Source organism: Drosophila virilis, chromosome 2, assembly GCF_030788295.1.
Source record: "Drosophila virilis strain 15010-1051.87 chromosome 2, Dvir_AGI_RSII-ME, whole genome shotgun sequence".
Taxonomy (NCBI): domain Eukaryota; kingdom Metazoa; phylum Arthropoda; class Insecta; order Diptera; family Drosophilidae; genus Drosophila; species Drosophila virilis.
Genome location: NC_091544.1, coordinates 8175801 through 8192272, shown reverse-complemented (window position 1 = coordinate 8192272; position 16472 = coordinate 8175801). Strand labels below are relative to the sequence as shown.

General features: G+C 38.7%; 5 protein-coding genes across 7 annotated transcripts; 3 read left to right on the top strand and 2 right to left on the bottom strand.

Moving 5' to 3' along the window:
• Positions 1-215: 215 nt before the first annotated feature.
• Positions 216-995, bottom strand: LOC6629384 (uncharacterized). Its single transcript, XM_002054417.1, has one exon. The coding sequence runs from the start codon at positions 993-995 to the stop codon at positions 216-218; it is 780 nt and encodes a 259-aa protein (XP_002054453.1).
• An 840-nt stretch (positions 996-1835) lies between these two features.
• Positions 1836-2615, top strand: LOC6629385 (uncharacterized). Its single transcript, XM_002054418.1, has one exon. It carries the CDS (start codon positions 1836-1838, stop codon positions 2613-2615), a length of 780 nt encoding a protein of 259 aa, XP_002054454.1.
• Positions 2616-4704: 2089 nt separating this feature from the next.
• On the top strand, positions 4705-5475 carry LOC6629386 (uncharacterized). Its single transcript, XM_002054419.1, has one exon. The coding sequence runs from the start codon at positions 4705-4707 to the stop codon at positions 5473-5475; it is 771 nt and encodes a 256-aa protein (XP_002054455.1).
• A 1652-nt stretch (positions 5476-7127) lies between these two features.
• Positions 7128-14216, bottom strand: krz (beta-arrestin protein kurtz). Of its 3 annotated transcripts, none has more exons than XM_032438882.2 (2): positions 13302-14216; positions 7128-8991 (listed from the first exon to the last, which is right to left on the bottom strand). In XM_032438882.2, exons 1-2 carry the CDS (start codon positions 13921-13923, stop codon positions 8828-8830), a joined length of 786 nt encoding a protein of 261 aa, XP_032294773.1. In that variant the 5' UTR covers positions 13924-14216; the 3' UTR covers positions 7128-8827. The 3 variants fall into 3 exon arrangements, with proteins under 3 accessions (XP_032294773.1, XP_002054456.1, XP_070063755.1); XM_002054420.4 differs by lacking the exon at positions 7128-8991 and adding an exon at positions 9819-11062 and having other exon boundaries at positions 13302-14210; XM_070207654.1 differs by lacking the exons at positions 7128-8991; positions 13302-14216 and adding exons at positions 9819-11062; positions 11144-11236.
• A 120-nt stretch (positions 14217-14336) lies between these two features.
• On the top strand, positions 14337-16472 carry mod (modulo). The gene is made up of 4 exons (XM_002054421.4): positions 14337-14595; positions 14665-14980; positions 15065-15802; positions 15868-16472. Exons 1-4 carry the CDS (start codon positions 14422-14424, stop codon positions 16269-16271), a joined length of 1632 nt encoding a protein of 543 aa, XP_002054457.1. The 5' UTR covers positions 14337-14421; the 3' UTR covers positions 16272-16472.

Genomic DNA, 16472 nt, shown 5'->3' with positions numbered 1-16472 from the left:
CTCCGATTCAATAATCGGTTTGAGGAGTATTTTTTTCCATTTTTCAAAAATTAAATTTTATATAAAATTATTAAATAATTTGTGGGTAAGTGATAGGTATCGGCTATTTCTCAGGCAAACGCGCTCATCACATTTTCATAAAATACAGCATCGTGTCCATTGAATAAACATTTATTTGATTAAAAAAGTAATCAAACATTCCCAAATACACTTTCTTAAGACTGGACTGCGCAGCCGGCATTGTTCCAGATCTCTGCTTGCGATGCAAAGTAATCCGCCAACTGAGTTAGGCTCAAATTGGAGAGCATATTATTGATGGAGGGCAACACATACTTTCCATAGAACGGTTTGATATAAGGCTGAATCTCCTGGGTGAACAGCAGGGAGAAAGAACCGAAGATATCGTTGAAGTAATTGTTAGCGGCAATGTCCAAGTACTTGTCCCAGTTGTCGACCTTCACATCACCAACAAAATAGTGCAGGTTGAAGTCGCTAATGCGCAGTCCATTGGAGTTGCTCAAGCTCTGGGCGAACGTGTAATCGCCCACGAAACGCCAATCCGTCAGTTTCTTGTTTATGAGAACACTTTGGCGTATTGGAACTGGGAAACCAGCAATGCTAATAACGCCCTCCACCTCATAGGAACCAAATATTTGTATCTCGGGATACAAAACATCGTAGGTGGAACGCAGCGTGTTGGGGTTGAAGCTGCCGCTGAGCACCTGGAAGTTATTCAGACCCGAGATGCGGATGTTGCTCACATTGCCCACAATATTTGTCTCTCCGTTGTTATAGTCAAAGGCGTAGAAGTCGACAGTCAGCGGAGCCATCACTGGAATATTGTCGGGAGCATAGCCACAAGGTAACATCTTCTTCCAGGCATCGAGAAACATTTCAACGGCTTCGCCATAGTTGACCATGCTCGTGTCCTGGGTGACGGGTGAGGCACTGGCCACAACGACCAAGAGCGCTAGTAGAGAAAACTTTGCTATCATTTTGCTTCGTTAATGATAAAATGAATACTGTGAGGTATGGGCCACACGCGTTGACTTTTATAGGCGAATCGTTATCTTTGTACTTTTTTGTCTTGATCGTGTTGATAGATCGCATTTGAATTGGCCGTTCGGCGTTTAGGTACCACGTTCCATGCGGTCTTATCAAATTAAACTGAACAATCTATTGTGTGACTCAACACGATTTGTTTATTTGACTTAAAGGATTTAACTTGAAGGAGGCAGTTTGAAAATGACTCAGATTGTACACATTGTGGTCTATTCTATTTTGTCAAATTATTAAATAACAAACCAATTACGCTCTTGACTTACTGAGAATGCTCACAAAATTGTATTTTCAATCTGATATACAAGCAATTGTTTTGCGGGCTAATCAGATATATATATATATATATATATATGTATGTACCAGATATATTGGTACATCGTATATCATAATTCACTTTCTGCGACCTTTCATTCATTTAAATATAAAATATTTAAGATTGAGTCAGGCTGAGAAGTTCACATCTAAAATAACTAATTTTCAGAATATGAGCATTTGTCACTCTTATAAAAGAGTAATACTGGCATTAAAAATGTACAACAATAAGTCCATTTTAAGGCATTCGATTGATCTTATACATTCTGTCGATTATTCCTAGAATAGATAGTTTAGTTTTATTTGATAACACCTTGTGAAACAGCTTAAACTGTTAGTTCCATAAAATTTCAATCTATCAAAGGCGCCTACCGAGCGATTAATAGATAACGATTCGCCTATAAAAGTCAACGCGTGTGGCCCATACCTCACAGTATTCTTTTTATCATTAACGAAGCAAAATGATAGCAAAGTTTTCTCTACTAGCGCTCTTGGTCGTTGTGGCCAGTGCCTCACCCGTCACCCAGGACACGAGCATGGTCAACTATGGCGAGGCCGTTGAAATGTTTCTCGATGCCTGGAAGAAGATGTTACCTTGTGGCTATGCTCCCGACAATATTCCAGTCATGGCTCCGCTGACTGTCGACTTCTACGCCTTTGACTACAACAACGGAGAGACAAATATTGTGGGCAATGTGAGCAACATCCGCATCTCGGGTCTGAATAACTTCCAGGTGCTCAGCGGCAGCTTCAACCCCAACACGCTGCGTTCCACCTACGATGTTTTGTATCCCGAGATACAAATATTTGGTTCCTATGAGGTGGAGGGCGTTATTAGCATTGCTGGTTTCCCAGTTCCAATACGCCAAAGTGTTCTGATCAACAAGAAACTGACGGATTGGCGTTTCGTGGGCGATTACACGTTCGCCCAGAGCTTGAGCAACTCCAATGGACTGCGCATTAGCGACTTCAACCTGCACTATTTTGTTGGTGATGTGAAGGTCGACAACTGGGACAAGTACTTGGACATTGCCGCTAACAATTACTTCAACGATATCATCGGTTCCTTCTCCCTGCTGTTCACGGAGGAGATTCAGCCTTATATCAAGCCGTTCTATGGAAAGTATGTGTTGCCCTCCATAAATGCCCAGCTCTCTAAACTGGACTTGACTCAGCTGACTGACTACTTTGTAATGCAAGCCGAGATCTGGAACAGTGCTGGCTGCAACGTTAAGGCTTAAGAATGGACTCTTCAACTTGCATATATGCACAATAAATAAAAAATGCATTTAATTAAACTAAGAATTTTGTTTAATATGCTCCGGGTGTCAATGTCTGAGCAATGCAATACTCAAATTATAGTTTTGGTGTCTCTAGTTCCGAAAAATATATTTGATTGTTGCCTCATTGTGTCTCTATACATTCAACTGTTTGTCTCGACTGAATGAATGCCACAAGAGCTAAACAGCCGAATTTTTTAATACCTGAATTAACGTGATATAAATTGATCATTTAATTTGATGAATTTATAAGTTTTCACCTGAAACTTTGAAACATTCATTAAATTACAAATTAATGCTTTGCAATTTCCAAAACTCCCCAATTGAGAACTAAGATTAAATGTTCAAATTTCATCAGATCATACTTTATAATCATCATAAAATAATGAATACGTGTTTTATCGAAAGGGATGGGAAAGCGCGGATTAAAGCGCGTTGGATGAAAGCGCGATATCTAAAATAAGAGGCAAGAGAATCGAGTAACACCCTCTAGTTAAAATAATATTTTATATATTTGAATAACTAATTGAAAAATGAAATGACTTGACAGATTTTAGGAATAATATTATAAATCACTTAAATGATAAAAAAAATAAAATCAACAGAAAAAACAAAAAAACACCCTGCATTTTATATATGAATCTTTTAAAGAGCCCTGAACAGAATCTCTACACGGTTAGAAATTGTACCTGGAACTGACTGAAACCATTCATTGCACACTTTTAAACTTATTTGGTCTACCGTTTCGCCTACTCATGTAGAACATGGGCCAAGGAGGAGTCATAATGACGTAGCGCCCAAAAGTATACACCGTAAATTTTATAGTGTTTATGAAATAGTAGTAGATTGCCCACAGATGAAGTTCACATAGTAGCTAATCATTTTTTGGTTTTGTATTCAGAGCGTAGCACAAATTAATTATTGATGACAATTTGGCTTAGTGGGCTTTCTTGATAAATAAATGCTTATATACAGATGACCGGCTTGAACTAAATGTTGAATATATTTTATATATAAATATAATAGGAATTTATTATATATTATTAAGCTCTCACTCCCCTTTAAGCTATGAATTTGGTCCTCATTTAGATTTACAAATACAGGGTATCTAAGAAGCAAGCACGCTCTACTGAAGAAGTTTCACTTTTATTATTTTTGTTGTTGTCTTGATTTAGATAAAAATGTCTGTTAGAAACAGCGATTATTTAAATGTTGAACTAATTAATTTGTTCTGATTAGAGTTCCGTAGAACAGGTAATCTAAGAACACAACACTCTGAACTAAATAAGTTGTATTTAACTTTATTATTTTACTTTAATTTTTTTGAATAAGATAAAATTGTCTGTTAGAAACAACGATTAATTACTTGTCTGTACTTATACACCAAGTATTTTATTCTGATTAAAATTTCCCTGGAACAGGCTATTTATGAACAAAGCAATCACAACTAAATGGGTTTAACTTTAGTTTCTTTTTTCTTGATTTAGATAAGTATGTTCGCTAGAAACAACGATTAATTTTAATGTCAAGCCCAATTTCTCTATAAACAGTCAATTGCTTGAGCCACAAAAACAATGATTGTTTAACGTAAATAATTACTTGGTACAACTTAGAAGTATTGATAGGAAAAGCAAAAATTTGGGCATTTGAAATCTATCAGAAAATATAAGATCTATAATATTTAGGAACATGGGGTCTATTGAATAATTTATGACAATTGGTTAAAATTACGAATCTGCAAGTAAAAATGATAAAACTTAAGAAAAAGATGAACTATATATATGTGGATATAGCTCTAATGTATCAATAAAGAGAACATCTTAAAAACTATACTGCCGTGATACTACATCCCGATAAATATCAATTCGGCCATAAGACTTATGATTCACTGATTCATGTGCAAATTGACGACAAAAGGTCTTGGAGCACCTGGTTTATCGAAATGTAATCAATCAAATCCCCAGTTAAGCGATACATAGATAAAGATACAACTATAAAAGGGCAGCAGTGCGAGCCAAGATTCACAGAGTTCCATTAACAACCAAGCAAAATGATAGCAAAAGTTTTCCTATTGGGCCTACTAGTTGCCGCCAGTTGTGCCTCACCCTTGACGAGCACGGTTAACTATGCTGACGCCCTTAAAACGTACCTTGAGGCCTTCAAGAAGATGGCGCCCTGTGGCTATGCTGCGGAGAATATACCTGTCTTGGACCCGCTGATCAACGCATTCACCGCCTTCAACTACACCAGAGGAGAGACGAGCATCGTTGGCAATGCGAGCAACATTCGCATCTCGGGCCTTAGCAATTTTGTGATCCTGAAGGGTGAATATGATCCCAACACTTTGCGCGCCTCATTCGACATTTTGTTCCCGGAGATTCAAATTTTGGGCTCCACCATAATGGAGGGCGTTTTCAACATGCTTGGCTTCACGTTCCCCATGCGCCAAAACACTTTGCTCAACGAGCGACTGCAGCAACTGCGTATTGTGGGTGAATACACATTTGCCCAGAGCCTGTCCAGTCCCAATGGACTGCGCCTAACCGACCTAAAGCTGCAGTTTTACTTGGCCGATGTGAAGATCGACAACTGGGACACACTGCTGAATATATCGACCAACAACTATTTGGAAAGCATCACCCGCGAGACAGTTTTGGCCTTAGTTAAGGAGATTCAGCCCAGAGTTGATCAACTCTACACCAAGTATGTGCTGCCCGATGTCAATGATTTGCTCTCTGCAGTCAACATGACTCAGCTGACCAACTACTTTGTGAACACCGCCAACAATTGGAACAGTGCCAACTGCAATGTTATGGCCTAGAAAATATTGTTTGATCGTTTAGAACGAAATAAATATATACATATATAAAGAGCTGAGCATACATCACAAGTGTTTGAACAAATTTATGAAAAACTATCGACCTATCTAAACACAAACGTACTGGTCCTCGAATATTGGACAAAACAGATGAAAATGGTTGTTCGTTGTTATTTTTTAGTTGCTTTCCTTGCTGCTGTTGCTGTTGCTGTTGCTGTAATCCGCTTAAGTAACTCAGGAACAACGGAAACCGGAAATGAAAACCATACAGTGTGTAAAGCACGTGGTGAATCTGGGGGCAAAGACGGCATCGGTCCGGTTGGCCAGGCGAACAACTTCCGGTCTGTGTAGCTGGCAATGCTGCTCTCCTTTCTGCCAGACTCCAGCCATTGCAGGCATATGCTCGTCCACGTAGCCGCCGCTTCCTCGTGCTGGCACTGGTGGCATTGGTGGATGGCAACGAGAAGGAAACAAGGCTCTTAAGCTGTACCGGAAATGAAGAATTGTTGCTCGAGTCCCTGTGACAATTTCAGTGGTCGCTGGCTGACAAAGCCCACAAGACATGGCCATGAATCAACCAAAATGTTACATGCCCTCCTAAGGCTTATTGTTGTTGTTGCAGCAGCCAGTTTTAAGTGGTCATAATAGCGCGGTCTAAACAAACAGCAAACAGCAAATGGCTTTTTCATATTGCGGTTTTCCGTTCCTTGGTTTATGTGTACATACATATATAACGCACCAGAGTTGACGGGTTCATCATCGGGCAGCCAGTTCCGTCTCCGTCTGTCTGCTTCCGCTGCAGAGTCTTAACCGCAGGACCGCTTTCAGGTCCATTGTGCATTAATAAATTATTAGTTAATGTATAGTGCATAAATTATAAAACCTTCTCTCTTTCCTTACATTATCCGAGCCCAAAAACTGCCTTGTGGGTTCCGTTCATTTTTGGCGCAATTCACCTTCGTTTTGAATGGGTCAATTTGAGAGGTAAGTCTAAGAGACTGCATTAAACATTTGATGGCCTTACATTTACATTTGCCGGTCTTAATATTATTTTTTAAAGCCTTTAAATTGATTTGTTTTATTAATTTAAATAAAAGTTTAGCCAGTTTAATTCCTTTTCAATGTGCACTTACCATTATATTATTTACTTTGTTACACGCATAAAAACTGCATTTTGTATTTATTTATTTAATCGGCTTGCATTTCGTTCATTTTGTTCACAATTAGCAATATTTTGTGTATATTATGTGATTACTTCATGTTCATTTAATTCATTTGCTTCCATGGTTAAGCCCACATTTTTCTCGCAATAATATTTGTTGTAGCTATATACATTCACGTATAACTACTATTTATGCAAAAACCAAAAGGCAAATTGTTATTCAATTTGCAATGTCAGAAGTACATCATAAATATTTCATAATTCACTAATTATTCTAAAAGGGTGCAACAACGCTGACAGTAATTTAAATAAAATGCATTTTGTAATATATATAGAATTGTGTTACCCAAACTAGCTCAAATATGTTGAATCTATGCTGGACTTTGTCTGTTTGGTTATGCAATTTACACAAATGTCTTAATTAGTCGGACGCAGCTGAAACTGAATAGTCTGATAAACTAATGTTGAAATAAAACGTAATATGCATACAATATTAATATAATGAATAATTCATTAATGACGACCTATCGATGACAATTTCACATGGCATAATACATATATCCAATTATATTTTCACACTTGTCTCTGGCTAAAGCTTTTCGGTATGGCATTTAGTACACAATTCTAATGTATCTTGTTATGCAATAACTTTGCCTAACTGTAGCTAACAATTGGTTTAGTTTATTTAATTATTATCGTTAGCTATAACATTTACAAACACAACATTCAGTGTCACGTTGGTCTTATAAGGTATTCGACGAAATTCACATACAATTGCATATCATATACCGCATGCTATATAAAGATACAGATAGGTGTACACATCATAGATTTTAAATTCATTCTATATAGACTTGAATATTTATCGTTCATATTACGCGTGGGTTAGTTTAGCCATATAATCAACCAATTTTCGATTCCGTTCACTAATGACAATGTACATAGAGTATGTAAATGTATATTTATGTAAATATGTATGTATATATTTATGAATGTTTGCAAATAGCGTTATTTCTTGTTAGTTCTTTAGCATTCATGATAGACGTGGGGGCTTCTGTGTGGGCTAGGTAACAGCTCATAATACTCTTCACTTATCTAATAGCTAATATTTTTATGCATATATTATATATATATATATATAATGTATGTACTTATACATTAAACATAAACATTTATCAAATTGAATGCATTTTTGGTACCAGACAAACATGTACTTCATAAATACAATAAATGTTCTTATATTGTGCATCTACAAACAGGTCCTTTTACTTTTTAGCTTTTAACTGTTTTCGTTTTGTATACATACACATCTTCCATGTTGTCATATAAAATGTATTATAAAAATGTTTAAAAATAATTTTGACAAATTCTTGATAAGCTGATTTAGTGGGACATTCATTTGAATACATTAAACATTATTTATTTTGTTATTTAGACATACACATACATAAATGCTTTATATTTGCGCTAAATATGCTCGTACATACTCATATTCATATTTAAAACGATCTCATGTACATTTACTAAGGCTAGTTGTATATGTTAATAATATATAATTTATTTTTTGTGTTCACATTGATAGACTTATCTAATAAATTATTTGAATTGTTCTATATTGTATCCATTTTACCAGTTTGTAATGCACATTTATGTTAATATATATTTCATTATGCTTGATTTGTTAAGTTTCCTTTTGTTTTTGTTTTTGTTTTGTGATAAAAAACATTCTAACAAACTTATGCTATGTAGGTGTTAATGTATATCTTACAGATACAAATATACGCGTTATAAAAATGCAATTTAAAATATATTTTCAATTGGTTTTCAATATTATTTTACAACATTTTTTCTGCTGCTTTTGGGGCAGTGAAAACAAATTCGTGATCATTTCACAATCGCGCATATTATTTAAAAGCCTTAATTGAAATAAGGTTAGAAAACAGATGTTATCAATCTTTTAGGTAAATTATTAATATTAAAAACCTAGAACAATACATTTATACCCTCATTACAAAGCGCCAAAAATAAAAGGAACTTATTTTTTGATATATGATATATGAAATGATGTCAAAAATATATTTATTTTATTTTTTCGCAATTCCAGTTTATTTAAATTTTTATTACTGCGCTTCTGATAGCTAACAGCTATATTATAATTATTTAATATGGTTTATATACCTATATATAAATTTTCTAGTTAAAAATTGCTTTTCGTATTCGAGTTAATTTTCGTTTCCTCAATTTCGATTCACAAAGCCAATTTCTTACACATTGACGCGTATTCGAGTACATTATCAAACGTGATATCATATGGGGGAATAATGTCGCAGCTAATCCCAGCTTCTCCCTCCATTGAACTGCGTAAATAACAAAAAATAGCGTGCTGGAATGTTGAACAATTAATAATAATCGGCTTGCCGAGCAATATGCACACTTTCCAAATAACTAACAGACATACAAACTGTTCAGTTTTTTATGATACGATTTCCAGTTATCAAATATTGCGATTTACCTTATAGCTCTATCTCTCTTATCTATTGTTCGGTGCACTTCAATACATACAAATTATATTGTAATGCGGAACTGATATAATATGGTATTAAAGCAAGAATGATCTATCTGTTGCTAGTAAACACAATATATATGCGTTTATATTGTTTAAAATTTCTATCCTTGGAGAGCAGTGTCTCAGGTTTTATAGAGGTTCAGTCTCAGTTAAACGAAATATTTAAATTACAGATTTGTAAGTGTAACTTAATTGTTAAGAAATCAATTATTTGCGTTAAAGAATGCATATCTGAATTATTTGGAAAGCTTTGAACACTATACATTGCTTGCAATTGGGTTTTTGTTGTTGGTTATAACAAATTATTGTTTATATTTTATTGTTAAATTACAAAAACGTATTTAGATTAATGTACATGTGTATGCATATTTGTTCTGGGTTTTTTTTTAAATAAAATGTTCTTGTGCTTGAAAACTAAGTTCAAAATAATTCTCATTTAAAGCTTTTAAACGTTGCGACACCCGCTTAAACGGAACAACAACAAACAGAGCGAAACAAACTAAATAATTGTCTGCATACTGTCATAAATGGCGTGGCTCTTAACAAGGAATTGTGCGTGTTTTTGGGTATTGTTAAACAACAATGGCTAAAACAATTACAGTTATAAATTGCTTAAGCTTTGTGCATAATTTCAACTTCTGGCTTTTTTGTTGGTCGGTGTATTTGAGGGTTCTTTGTATGTGTATGTGTGTGGGTGTGTGTATTTGTTAAACAATTTCACATTTTCAAAAATTCGTACACTTTCAGCTTAAATACTATAGATACTAGAACGTATGGCCTACACATATCAATAGCAATATAAAACTATGTACCGTGGCTATGTATTCAAAGTTTACAATCAGGGCTGCGCATAAACATCGTATGATACAAATGCCATATATATATGTATATATACGTAGAGTTGGACAATAAATATTGCGCGCACGCATGTCTATGGGCTGATCGAAAACTGCAGTTGCTCGAAGCAACACCACAAACAACTCACGGACATTGACAGACGTCGACTGTCAGCGTCTAGGCCTCTGTTTCGGCACCCTTTAAGCGAAGCCGCGCGAAATCCTCAAAGATGATATCATCGTCTTGAGCCTCATCGTCATCCAACTGTATGAGGTTCGTGGTGGTGGGCACATCGTTTGGCGTTTGTGTTGAGGAAGCCGCAGCGCCTGCATCGACTGCATCGCCCAGGCTAAGCAGCGGCGCTGCCAGGCTAGCACGCGGCGAGCGATCGCCCAGCACCGGTTGCTCCTCTTCCTCTGGCTTGGGATGCATCAGCGTAAATGGCAGCTCGGCAACCAAATCTCCGCCCAACAGTGGCGAGCCAATTAGTAGCTTCACCTTGACCTTGTAATGTACCAATATGCCCAAGCTTTCGCGCTGTGCAGGATTGGTAATTAGCGTGCTTGACGCCAGATTTGTATCCTCATGCTTTAGCTGACCATCCAATGCAAGCCCCCATTTGTCCTTGTTATTCGCTAGCAGGGGGCATAACTCAAACACCTTGGAGAGCGTAAAGCCAGGTGCCACATTGCAGCCATCCTCCGATTCAATCTCGGCCACTACAGATTTGTATTGGGCCGTCGAGAAGAGGCATATGTCCGCAAATTGGCGTACACACACCTTTATCTTTTTGACCGTGCGATTGGAATTGTTGGCCACATGCACATTGACTGATATCTTCTCGCCATGATGATACAGCTCCTTATCCAGACTTGCCTCCAAATGTATTTTATTGGGCTTCATCATGAACTCCTTGCTCACCTCAATGGAGGGCTGCTCTCCGGCCTTGGATGGTGCATACATCACCTTCCGAATTGTCAAACGCACCGAATTGCGTTTGTGGGGCTTATCCTCGATATGTTCGCCTATCGTTAGATAAATACACAAGCAGCATTAGCTTTGGGCACAACTTATATTTATAACATATTAACATATTTAACACATACACATACAAATCATTATGCATAGTTAGGCATATTTGGCTTGGGGGTGTGTCGAGCTCCGTTCGTTTGTGCGTCACAATTTCAAAACAGCTTAGCAACCAGATGATTCACTGACTTAACTATAAGCATATGGGATGATTTCAGGTAATGTTTTAAAAATAAACGACTCATTGCCGATACACACCATTATCTCGGTACTAGGAATCTGCTTAAAAATAATCATTTCTTTGCCTCAGTTTTGAATGTGCGAAAAAAAAAAACAACAACAAAAATTAAAATACTTTCCATTTTGAGCTCATAAATCGTGCGCGTTGTTGGCATATGTCGGTGGGCCATAGGCAGGGGGGGTATGGGGATGCAGAGTATATTGTTTATACCAAAAACTGGCAGCTCGAACCGAGAGCACATTAAATAAACAAATCAACAGATGCCAAGTTAATAAAAACAACTATTCTACTTATGCGAGAAGTGTAGATGCCCTTGCAATTGATCAAGAAACTATATTGTTTAATGGAAACTATAAACAATTTGTGTGTCAAGTGCAAAAAGAACAGTTGCAAAATTGAATATTGTCACAATTATCTGATAACAAATTTATATAATTGCAGTATCTGTTTCCACTAACATGTTATTAATAAACTGATGAAATTGGATCCAATATGTTGTTTGCTTATTAAAAACAATAAACAAATTCCGTTTTATTTTTCAGAGAGCAACAAATAAATTATAAGCATTTGTCAAATACCAGACATATCGAATTGCCTATTCAAGGGCAGTCAAATATTTCCCAAACGGAGAACTATAAACGATAACTGTTTAAACAACGCCTGGATAATACATGCAGGTCTCTGCATCTATTTAGAAACATTGTTTCTCCGTGAAAAGCCGAATAATCTCAGCTAGTTTATCCATTAAGACTGGGAGTACAATTCTTGTAGAAAATTAATTTCAAAAAGCGATGTTCTGGAACACTTTGAAGCAAATTCCTTAATTGTTTATTCCTAATTTCAATCAATAGATTTTTATGTAAATGTACATACATATATTCTGTTAAGCGAATGTTAAAGTGTGTGGGGCGTGCCATAATTTCGCATACATTGTGCAGCAAAGGGTGGCCCGCGCTGGCCCACCCAAAGGCCAATTGGCGTAAGTTTGCTTTCAATAAGCTTTTTATGGTTGCACACAAATTGGCTGTGACAGCGGCGGGGGCAGCAATGTGCTCGGCGGCAGCATTACTGCCAGATAAGAATGTCGACGCCGGGCAATAAAACCACCAAAAATTAACGGACAAAGCAAAGCAAATACACAAACACACACACGCTTACACATACATACACACACACACACATGTTCATATGCATGTACATAGATAGCAATTCGTGCGCAATAAAATCAACAACAAAACAAAGGCAATAGTCGCTAAAGCGAGAGAGCCTCAGTTTGGAGCAGAGCAACGCAGCGCAGAGAACAGATCCCAAGTGAGAAATGCGAATGCGCGTGCGAATCGCAAACATGCGCGCGTAACTCCCAATAAATCGCAGCTAAATACGCTGTTCAAGCTTTTTTTTTTTTTCGTTCGTGTTGTCAATTTCATTATTGCTAAATGAGAATGCGAGGCGCAAGAGGAAACACGAGAACTTAGCAGGAGAGCGTGCAAGGGTAGAGCGGGATCGGTAATTACGCTTTTGGGTCATTGCTGCTGTAGTTTTTTTTTTTTTTTGTTCTAGCTTACGTTAGCACTAACAAAACAAAGATACCCAGCTGCGTCGAGTTTCCAAGAAGCATTTATGTAAGTGCTGAACGTAAGAAAAAAAAAAAAAACATTGAACGTCAGCGGAAAGACGCCTAATTAAAGCTACTGCGACTGCGAGAGCAATAGAGCCGAATTCCAATTAGAGGCGTCGAATTCCAATTAGGTGGCCGCGCTGCGTCATCAACGAGCACTTCACACAATGACATTTTGCGCAGTCGACGCAGTTGGATTAATTAACCCCGCGCGTGACACATGCGCCAACTAACACACATACATTGCTTTATATTTGATTATACAAATATCTTCCATATATGTATGTATGTATTACAAATATAAAGGCGCTGCCCAACATGATTCTGGCTTTCTTCTCGCACACATACACACAAATAAATGACTCGGAAAACTTACCCACAAATGCCTTTAGTTCGTAGTCCACACCACAGGATTTGCCAACATCGCCCGGTGCCGGTTGCAAGGATACCGAAGCCGGACAATAGGGCGGTACTTCAAAATAAAATGGATGCGCATTGGGTCCCAGCTTTTTAATGAGCCGCTCCTGTAATCTGGTCATGGGCCGTTCCATTTGCATGGGCGGATAGATTTGTTCATGAGCCAAATACAAATCCTTGCGAAATGTTAGGCCCAGCACATCGAGATCTTCGCGTCCATATCGAAATGCAGCCAGCACTTGGCCAAACACTTTGCGATCCTTCACATACTCCGGATCAATGAAAACCACACCATCGATTGGATCCACATGCGTGACATGATCCACAAAGTCGCGCTTGCCCAAATAGACTGTGATTTTGCCATTCGATGAGCTCTTTTTGAACACCCGCGTCGCCTGCCTGCGTGAGCTGGCATCGCCGCCAAGCTCATCAAGGTTGCCACCTCCTCCGCCACCACCGTTGCCGCCGCTGCCAGCACTGCCGGCTGTTGTGGCATTCGCCGTGGAGCCACCAGCACTGCCGTTGCCATTGCCCGTCGATCCAGCACCGCTTCCGTTTGTGTTAGCGCTCAGTGTGTTCATTGTCGTCGTCGCCGTCACCGTCAACGTCGTTCTGGACGTTCTGCTGCTGCTGCTGCTGCTGCTGCTGTTACTGACTCTGTCTCTGCTGCTGTTGGTTCTGCTGCGTTTGTGTTTGTAAACGCTGCTGCTCACTGTGTGCCGCCAATGCTGCTGCTGTCTATTGGCTGGCACGCTCTCTTTATTGTTTTTAAGCACCTTTTAATAACAAATACGTGTGTAATTTAATTTTTTTTTATGTATACTTAATGAGCAACAGCGCCACACAACTTTTTTCTGTCGCCATCTAGTGTTTTCAGTGCTGCATAATGCATCAATGAACTAGTTCGTTTGGTCACTGAACAACACCAGCACAGCGTTGCCACCTATGAATATTATGGGAATTTTTATGTTTGCTTAGTACGGTCACACTCTTCCACAATTCTTTTCCACGTGCACTTGCCAATACCGCAGCACGCGTTTTTCACTAATTGACGTTTATATTAAAAGAAACTCACAAAAATGGCTCAAAAGAAGCTGGCTAACAAGAAATCCGCGGGTAACAACAAGCGCGGCCCCAAGGCAAAACAGGTTGAAGAGGAGAAGCCTGAAATGGAAGTAGACGCCAGCGATGACGACTCTGACGCCGATGAGGAGCAGAATGGCGTTAACTTTGAGGATGGCAGCGATTCTGAGGTGCGTTAAAATCAAATGTACAATATGTATGCAGTTATATAATGTCCACCGGCTATTCTTTTAACTTAGGCGGAAGGTGCATCAGGCTTGGTCGACTCAGAGGCTGAGGAAGCAGAAGATGATGATGAAGACGAAGACGAAGATGAGGATGAGGACGCAGTCGAACCTGGCGAGATATCAAAGAGCGCAAAATCCGCCGAAGAATCTGATGAAGACGACGATCAGGAAGCCGATTCCGATGAAGAGCCCGATGAAGCGCCAATCGGCAAGAAGAGCAAACAAGCAGAGACACCCCAAAAGGGCGGCATACCAAAAGTAATCGTGGGCCGTATCCCACCCGAAACACCCAAGGATCAGCTATTGTTCGTTAGCAATCTCCCAAAAGGTAGGTACAATAATGCCAAGAAGATTCTTAAAGTGTATACACATTTATACAAACATATTTGAATGCGTGGCTTATGTCTTGCAGTATACAAACACATTGAAATGGTTGCCTTGTTTGCAAAATTTGGTCCAATTGCCGTAATCAATCGCATTAAGTCAAAGGCTGGCGGCAACAATCTTGTCATTGCGTTTGAGTCTGCCGAAGGCGTTGATGCCGCCCTTGCTGCCAAGGAGAAGGCACTGACGATCAATGGCCAGGTCGTAAACGTGGCTCGGCCAATAAACAAGGGTGACTTCCCCGAGCGTACTGTTGTTGTGGGCCTGATTGGAGCCAATGCCACTAAGGAACAAATTACTGAGCATTTTAAGGGCTGTGGTGATATTGAGGCCATCAACTTTTCTAACAATCGTTTCTTGCCCACCGCATATGTGCGTTTCGTTTCGGTGAGCTCGGTGCCCAAGGCCCTTAAATTGCACGACAGTGAGTTCCAGTCGCGCTTCATCACAGTTCGTGAGGACTCGTACAAGAACAAAGAGCTGAAATCGCCAGAATGCACACTGACCATCGCTAACACAGGCAATTATGAACACTACAAATCAGAGACTATTGAGAAGATCTTTAAGAAGCACGGCGAGATTTTAGACCTTGATGTTGTTTGCACGAAGACCATTTTGGGCTTTGTCACCTACAAAACTGCCGAGCAGTCCGAAAAGGCGCTTAAGCAGTTAGATGGCAAAACTGTCGGTGATCTGGAGATTAAATTGGAAAAGTATCGTTACAGCTCATGCGGGCGCACCATTCGGGTAACAAACTTAGCTCCAGGTGCGTTTATTATACAAATTTTGATCAGTGTGACATTTACTAATTTCTTAAATTCTTTTGTTTAGGCGTCGAAGAGGAGGATCTTAATGAGCTGTTCAAAAAAGCGGGCGAAATTGAGAGCATCCTAAAGATGCCTTATAAGGCAGTCATCAAATTCGCCACTGACGATGGCTTCTGCAAATCCTTCCTGTTTAACGAGCGGTTGATTAAAGGTCAACCCATCTTCTTGGAGCCAAACTCAGCACTAAAACATAAATTGACCCAGAAGAAGCATGCAAACAAACCACAGCAATTCTTTGGAAAGCGCGCTGCTCCTGCTGCATCAAATGCACCTCCGGCCAAGTTTAAGAAATTCAACAACAGCAATAACAACAACAACAGCAATCAGACGAACAAGCCCTTTAAGAAACGCCCAGAACAGGGCAACGGCTCCACGCCGAAACCATTCAAGAAGGCCAACAAGGTCTAATCTTTTTGTTTTGCCGCCTAATATCCTAGTCTTAAGTTAAAAAAAAAAAGAAAAGAGAAAAGAAAATAGTACCCACATCCCAATGCAACAACAGACAGTGCATTGATATACGTTTTATAAGCTGGCAATATGTGTCTGCACCTATTCAAGAATTGTATTTTGAATATTTTACAATATGCTAATAAAGCTGAGTATCACTAA